The 9,051-nt window shown below is 35.8% G+C and overlaps 1 protein-coding gene across 2 annotated transcripts in view; it reads left to right on the plus strand.

The window, feature by feature from the left end:
• LOC106474166 overlaps positions 1–9,051 on the plus strand; it is a 38,071-nt gene that overhangs the window by 3,887 nt on the left and 25,133 nt on the right. For both annotated transcript variants that reach the window (XR_002613867.1, XM_022402535.1), the window contains exon 2: positions 2,189–2,273. Coding sequence is in view for 1 of the 2 variants with exons in the window: in XM_022402535.1 (XP_022258243.1) it covers positions 2,189–2,273 (85 nt within the window). In the remaining variant the exon portion in view is untranslated. The remainder of the gene's footprint in view (positions 1–2,188; positions 2,274–9,051) is intronic.

Consider the following 9,051-nt stretch of genomic DNA (forward strand, 5'->3'; position numbering starts at 1 on the left):
ATGAGACCTTGGGCGTAGTCAAATACATCAATCGAAAGAGTTTGATCTCCTGAGTGTAAAATTGTAATTAGATCTCAAATCGGTCAGGAGATGACGGAGCTATGAGCTAAAAGTTTGTACTTGGGGGAACAAATACTCGGAGCTGTTCTATGAGCCGATATGCCGCAGCTAAAAAAAAAGCTGCGCGAATAATTTTCCAGTAGATTTATAGATCAATGAAGATAATAATAATAAAAGTGAAATCAATAACTCAGAAAAGTAGAGAAGGCAACAATGTGATACTAGATACGATTCAGGATCAACTAGATGGCGTCATAACAATGAAAGAATTAATTGATATTTTTACAACAATGAAACATTTACATTCTAATTGTTATAACAATGAATATATTTATTTTACCTTTACAACAATGCAACATATATTTTATTTGTTATAACAATACAAACTTTATTTTATCTAATTGACTTTTGATAAAGTCGAACAATAAAACTCAAACATCACATGGTAATTAAAATAATAATTATTATATAATTTTAGTGTTAGCTCTTCGTATATTTTACTGTGTATTTTATATCCATCTTTATTTATTTTTTACAGGCAGATATAAAAGGGTAGTTATGAAAACTAGAATAAAAATTATGAAATACTATGCAGGATTCGTGTTTTATTATTTCAAGATTGGTTATAACTGGATTCAACTTCTAATGTGCGTGTGTGTAAGACACATTACACATAAATAGTCTGGTAACGCCATCTAGGATCTCGCCATCTTTCGGAGGTATTCATGAATAGCTAAAATAACTAGTCAAGTAAATTAATCTATTTTCATTGTTGTTATTAAAACTGCATGGTCTTTTGAGACAGCCCTAAGCACGCGGTTTGTCTGCGTGTATTCAAAGTCAGTATTTCGATTTTTAATAAGTAGTACAGTTAACAAGTACAAGCACATACACGAGATACAAACTATAGAGATTCTAAAGGTTCAATGTAGAGATTTTCTTTAGTGAAAACTAGATACAAACTATAGTGAAAACTAGATACAAACTATAGAGAAAACTAGATACAAACTATAGAGATTCTAAAGGTTCAATGTAGAGATTTTCTTTAGTGAAAACTAGATACAAACTATAGAGAAAACTAGATACAAACTATAGAGATTCTAAAGGTTCAATGTAGAGATTTTCTTTAGTGAAAACTAGATACAAACTATAGAGAAAACTAGATACAAACTATAGAGATTCTAAAGGTTCAATGTAGTAGATTTTCTTTAGATAAAACTAGATACAAACTATAGAGAAAACTAGATACAAACTATAGAGATTCTAAAGGTTCAATGTAGAGATTTTCTTTAGATAAAACTAGATACAAACTATAGAGAAAACTAGATACAAACTATAGAGATTCTAAAGGTTCAGTTTAGAAATTTTCTTTAGTGAAAACTAGATACAAACTATAGTGAAAACTAGATACAAACTATAGAGATTCTAAAGGTTCAGTGTAGAGATTTTCTTTAGATAAAACTAGATACAAACTATAGAGAAAACTAGATACAAACTATAGAGATTCTAACGGTTCTTCCGTTTAAAGATTTTTAATAATTCAGAAGTCAAAAACAGAAATCAGACACAAGCTTACGTTGATCCTACACACGTATTAAAACAAGATTTGGTGGATTACATACAGTATAATGTTTTATTCTTTCCTTCCGATATTTTCTGTGAACAAATAAAAGAGTCTGAGAAACTGCACGCAAAAATCTGGTTTTTCATTATTAATTTTCATGTAGTATTACATTTCCTCGCTAGGGAAAAAATAATCTAGCTACTGGTACACGAAACCTTCGAAGAATCGAAATGGAACGCTTAATTAACAAATTTTCCGTCAAATGCAATAAGAAACTCTTTTTCAGGTAATAAAAAACTGAAACCTATTCTGAAAAACATGGATATACGAAATTATGTAGTCAAATCTCATTGCACTATTCTTTAAAATCACTTAATTCTCAAGGCTTTAAAAAAAAAAGCAGCTCGATATCATGAATGTTTCAGTTCCTCGACTGAATTTATACTCCGCAAAAAAAAACATATTTGTAACATTTTAATTTTTCTATTATTTTTTTTTCAACTTTAAACAATAAATACTTCGCTGACAAGTAGACTTATGGAATAATTTACTCTTTGTTTTCAGGAAGCATTACGTGCAGGTCCAGAGACGAGAGGAAGGGTTCGAGAGTAGAGTGACATGGGAAAAAGATCTGCCACCTATCAAAACGGTACAGTTTCAAGGGTTTTGGATCCCAGTTTACTTGGTGATTTTAATTTTTTTGTTTAATTTCTCAACAAATACAAAAATATGCTACGTTGATATTTTGTATTTCGAATAATGGCTTCACATTTATAGTGAAAATCACCAGGGTCACCTCTTTCAGTTATAGTCACCAGGGTCACTTCCTTCATGGGACCAAACAAGTTAATGTCACCAGGGTCACTTCCTTCATGGGACCAAACAAGTTAAAGTCAACATGGTCACCTCCTTCATGGGACCAAACAAGTTAAAATCACCAGGGTCACCTCCTTCATGGGACCAAACAAGTTAAAGTCACCATGGTCACCTCCTTCATGGGACCAAACAAGTTATATTCACAAGGGTCACTTTTTTAATGAGACAGCAGTAAATCTGAAGGTTTATAACGATAAAACTTGAAAGGGTGAAGTTCTGGACTCGTATGGCGAAAACCTCTGACCATAAGTCCTCAACTAATGACTTGCTCGAGCAGAGTGAGGGCATGCATTGTTATTTTGGAGAATAAAACACTCATCTTTGTCGTTATTCCCAATTATTTTGGTTTGTTCTGAATTTCCCGCAAAGCTACACGAGGGCTACCTGCGCCAGCCGTCCCTAATTTAGCAGTGATAGACTAGAAGGAAGACAGCTAGTCAAAAACACCCCCTGCCAACTCTAGGGCTACTCTTTTACCAAGAAATAGTGGGATTGACCGTACATTATAGTGCCCCGACGGCTGAAAGGCCTAGCATGTTCGGTAACTGAGGTCGTTTTTTGAAGTTTTTTTTTTTTTCTGGTGGCTAGTTTCAAATGTTCCCGCAAAGGGCTGTTCTTGACTACATGAAATGAACCTGGTAAATTTGTTTCACATTCTAGATAGCGCAGTTCTTCCTGGTTAATAGTTTGTGGTGCCTTCTTCATTATCATACTTCTATTTTTCGCTTTGTTTTGCTATTTATTTAACATTATTAAGACGTTTCAAGGAATATATTAACTTCTTGATCTACAAACCGGAGAATGCGTTCCTGTAGAAAAATAAACAAGTCGGAAAATAAGAAACGCGTCATTTTAGACAGACCTTCTAAACGCACGAAGATATTTGACACGCGGACAAAAGTATCGTTATTACGCTATCTACCGAATATTTATATTGCTATGAATAAATACATGTATATCGTTAGATTTATATTTTATGCGTTCAGTATCATGATTACATGAGCACGCGATATAGCAATTACTTCCAAACTTTGAAAAAAGAGAAGAATCACGGAATAAAGTTCAGTGCAGTTACAAACACGCACTTTAAACGATAAAATATGGAAGAAAGTATTTCGCTATTGTCTAGTAATTAAGCAGTTCTTTGATCTTCGGAGTTTTGTCACTAGGTGACGCTGCTAAGAGAACTTACAACTTCGGGTGTTTGGATTTTTGCTTTGTTTTTCATTTTCTTGACTTAATTATACGTAGTGACTGAACATGCCTTGAGATGTTTATACTGGCTTTTGATTCTGATTAATGACGTGGGTATTTAACAATAAAGAATTATCTACGGTTGGAAGGATTAATGTGGGGAGCTGACTTATGCAGTGGTTATACTTAACGCAATAAGTTGACTTACGTAGAGTGATTAGAATTAACCCAGGAGTTGAGATATGCAGAGTGGTTAGGCTTAATAAGGTAAGTTCAGTTATGTTGAAGGATTAGGCTTAAGGTGGGGAATTAAATTATGTAGAGAATATTTCACCTTTTAATGGGGCATTGGATTATTCAGAGTGATTAGACGTAATATGGAATATTATGTAGAGTGGTTAAACTTGATGTGAGGAGTTAAGTTATGTAAAAGGGTTATTATTAACATGTAGAAGTTGATTACGTAGTGGTTAGGTTTAATGTAGGGAGATAGAATCTGTAGAATGGCTATAATTAATGTAGAAAACATAACAGTGTTTCAATTACGGGAGAGCTAAGCATACATGGCGTTGGTGGTATATAGTTGAAATTTGGGGGGTCTAGGTTGTTCATGTTAGGAGATTGAACAGCAGATATGGGTAATTTTTTAAAACGTAAAAACAAACGAGATATTTAATTCTGTAGGCCTAGATAGGTGACTTTCTATCGTAAGTTGTCATGGTAGGCCTAGATGGGTGAGTTCCTATCTTAAGTTGTCATGGTAGGCCTAGATAGGTGACTTTCTATCGTAAGTTGTCACGGTAAGCCTAGATGGGTGACTTTCTATCGTAAGTTGTCACGGTAGGCCTAGATGGATGACTTCCTATCTTAAGTTGTCATGGTAGCCCTAGATGGGTGACTTCCAATTTTAAGTTGTCACGGTAGGCATAGATAGGTGACTTCCTATCTTAAGTTGTCACAGTAAGCCTAGATGGGTGACTTCCTATCTTAAGTTGTCATGGTAAGCCTAAATAGGTGACTTTCTATAGTAAGTTGTCACGGTAGACCTAGATGGGTGACTTCCTATCATAAGTTGTCACAGACCCATCTAGGTCTAACAACTTACTATAGAAAGTCACCCATCTAGACCTACCATGACAACTTAAGATAGAAAGTCATAGGAAGTCACCCATCTAGGCCTACCGTGCCGTGACAACTTAAGACCCATCTAGGTCTATCTAGGCCTACCGTGACAACTTAAGATAGAAAGTCACCTATCTAGGTCTACCGTGATAACTTAAGATAGGAAGTCTAGGTGACTTTCTATCTTAAGTTTGAAAACTTGATTTATGTTGGTGTAGTGGCTCATTCAAGTCGATCCTGGAAAAGCATGTACCTGTAAATGTGTGAATGAGTACAAGGCAATTGGAGAAATTAGTTTCATCAGTGATGTTAGTGTACTAAAATTCATATGACATCTTGCTACATTCTCTGTTTTTTGGTGTCTGCACCAACTTACCTTCAGTCCTTCTAATGTCATCAAGCCAGCAGAGTTCTGCGTACTTCTTGCTCTTCTTCCACCGATTTTACCCATTAGAATCTATGGCAACCTTCCCTCAGATGTAATTATAGTGCATCTTCCGTTTCTTAAATATGACCAGCAGTTGTCTTTTTTTAGTCTTTGCACATTCAGTGCTATGGCTCTTAAAGAATATACTAACATTAGCATCCTCTTACAAGCGAACACCACGAGCATCGAGGCGATAACCATCCGACTTGATCTTCAATATACCACCCACGTCATCCAGATGTTCCAACTCCAGACTCCCGAAACAGGTATTTTTGTTTCCAGCTTACGCTCCTAAGGAGTGCTTCAAGGGTGTCCTCAAGACAAATGTGAAGAAATGCAACATCGACATCAACTCTTGGAGGACCGTCTAACGTGGAGGAGTCTGCTGCAAGGATCTCAGCATATTGAAACCATACGACGACAGCAGAAGATGGAAAAGAGGGAATGGTGTGTTGTGGGCCAGGTCCATACGACGACAGCAGAAGATGGAAAAGAGAGAATGGCGTGACGTGGGTCAGGACCACACGACGACAGCAGAAGATGGAAAAGAGGGAACGGCGTGTCGTGGGTCTGGACCATACGACGACAGCAGAAGATGGAAAAGAGGGAACGGCGTGACGTGGATCTGGACCATACGATGACAGCAGAAGATGGAAAAGAGGGAACGCCGTGTCGTGAGTCAGGACCATACGACGACAGCAGAAGATCGAAAAGAGGGAACGGCGTGACGTGGGTCAAGTTGACAATCTAGGACCACTCATTTCACTCAGAAACACCTGTCCAAGCTGCAATAGAGTCTATCGATCCAGGATTGTCATCATCAGCCATCTTTGGACCCATAGATAAGATCATTATTGAAGACTATCATTCTCAACTGCGAGGGATGGCCAGAGAGATAGACTAAAAACTGGACTGGACTTACACAAGGAAAGAGGAACCATCCGGGCGGGAAAATTTCGGAGCTATCACCAAAATAACATCTAGTCCACTACCTTGTAGAGCAGTATAGGTTTGTAGAAAGGGGTTTGAAACTTAACTTAGAGATATTGAAAACAACCACCATGCAGAGAAAACCTTCTTGTGTATATACTATGACATTTAAAACCTATCTATTTTTATACATACATATTGTCACAGTAAAAACCTATATATCTACCAATCTATTAGTATTAATATTTGAACATTTTCACATTGACAACCTGAATATATATTATTATTAACCGATAGCAATATTTAACTTAGTACAGTCAGATATTTTAATTACAACAACAACGTCAAAGAACCATCTATAACCTGTTACTTTCTGATGTCCGGAAATATTGGATGGTTACACGTGAAACCAAATATCGTAGACACAACAATTACTAAAATTTGATTGTTTGAACACGTTTCATAAGGTGTTACTAAGATTTGGTTGTTTGACCACAGGGGGAAGTGTTACTCAGAATTGTCTGTTTGACCACAGGAGTTGTTATTAAGATTTGGCGTTTAACAACAGAAGTTGTTACCAAGTCTTGGCTGTTTGACCATAGAGGGCCTGGCATGGCCAGGTGGTTAGGGCGCTTGACTCGTATTTTGCTAATCGCGGTTTCGAATCCCTGTCCCACCAAACATGCTCGCCCTTTCAGCCGTGGGGGGCGTTATAATGTGACGGTCAATCCCACTATTCGTTGGTAAAAGAGTATCCCAAGAATTTGCGGTGGGTGGTGATGACTAGCTCCCTTCCTTCAAGTCTTTCACTGCTAAATTAGGGACGGCTAGCGCATACAGCCCTCATGTAGATTTTCGCGAAATTCAAACAAACTCTTTGATCACAGGAGATGTTAATAAGATTTGGTTTTTAACGACATTTGGCTTAATTTGAAATAACTAAGCTGACGTCATGTGCTGCAAATCGTGTAAACTCAGTTTCCATGTTAATATAATAGAATCTGCTTGTTTTTTACTAGTAGACTTGACTTTGTGCTATTAAAACAACACAGTATTCAGTTTGAAATGTTTTGCCTGAAGTGAGTGTGTGTGTGTGTTCAGTTCAATATTCGATATTTTTATTTATTTATTTATTTTTTTCATTATCGGCGCTTGCCCTTTCTACACACCCAGCCGCCATTTCCAAGCCTAGTTTATTTCACTACGATCGTGGCCATAATACTCGTAAATAAACAATTTCAGTGGTCATTAATAAAACCCATTTCAACATTATATATTTTTTGCGTATCTTTCTTGTCTCTGTTCCACTTGCTGTTTTTATCACACGACAAGAACTCGTTAGAGGGCGTATTCCAGACACTTCTATCAATGTTTAAATTTTCACAAGTCACGCAATGTTTCGAAGCGTGTTTGTTTGTTTTACATCATATTGTATATATTTATACAATAATGAAAATATTGGAATAGAACACATTTTTAGAGATCAGATTAAATTGTTTACACAACATCAATTTCATTATTGCAGGTTAGATTTTATTACATAAGTTCACGTGGATCAAACAAATCAAACAGTAGGTGTCTGTGACTTGTTGGCGATAAACTCAACCTTAAATAAACAACACGTACACCACTTGTTTTCAAAATAAAATATATATATATTCAACAAGTCACAGACACCTACTGTAGAAGAATCCTATGCCAAACAACAGCACAGTATATATTTATACTATTAAGAAGTATAAGTAAAAGCCATTAATTGACTATTAGCGAACATAACCTAACATCTGACAACCTGTTAAAATATGCGGATTAATTAACGGTTTAGCTCAGTCAATTCTTTTTTAATTTAATTTCTGTTTGATTTACTTAGAATTTAAGTTGACAAGCCGAACTACCTTCCTTTATTTCTATCACACTAGTATTCCGTGTATAATTCACTTACTCTGCCTCTTTGAGTTACCGCAGTTGTATCCTAAACTTCCGATACTCGTCGGCTTTTTCGTATTTAGACCTACTTCCAATAATCGTCTACTTTTGTCAAAATCTACATAGACAGGTCTAGTTGCTTTAGAACACCCTTTGATGAGACAAATTATTCTACTAAATGTCAGAAAAACTGTTAATCTCAATTTAAAATATCAACCGTTATATTATCCACTCCTACGACGTTTTCTAAACTTTTCTTTGGGCGCACTTCTACTTCCCCTTCTCTGGTCTCTCGTTTGCTCTGTCTATCTGTTGTTTCCGCTCGTCTCATACTACTTATATGTTTATCACTTAATCGTCTGCCCGCCTTCTAGAAATCTCTATATTCTCGACGTCACTGTATTACACGCTAAGTTCGATAGTCTCAACAGCAAGGAATTACAAACACAACTTCCAACAATTATCTGCTTTTAACTCTCTTGCTATAAGAAAATTAAACAATCATAAAATATTAACTCACAAAATAAATAAATTAATAATATCTACACTAAACAGTCTTTTATATCATGATACACGTCCATCGGTTTAACCAATACACCTGGTTTTCTCACATGAAAAAACTTAAAAATGTGCGAGGTGGAAGAGAACAAGTAAACAAAAAAGAGGTATTGTTGTTAAAAGAAATGTCAGTAAAAGGATATAAATAGATTTCTAGATAAGTAATGTAGTGTTTAAAAATGTTAGGCCTAATACTGATGTATTATGACAAGTATAATTGTAACCATGCTTCACCAGCTTGTAAAAGGCATACACTTCATAATAATTCATACAGATATATTGTTGCAGTGGTTCCTTTTGTTGAATTATTCGGTAGAAACAGGTAATGGAATGTTCAGACCACTTAATGATAAAAAAAAAAATTCAAGTTCCATGGTCAGCGTAATACTAATAA

Source organism: Limulus polyphemus, unplaced genomic scaffold, assembly GCF_000517525.1.
Source record: "Limulus polyphemus unplaced genomic scaffold, Limulus_polyphemus-2.1.2 Scaffold6894, whole genome shotgun sequence".
In the NCBI taxonomy this organism is placed as follows: Eukaryota; Metazoa; Arthropoda; class Merostomata; order Xiphosura; family Limulidae; genus Limulus; species Limulus polyphemus.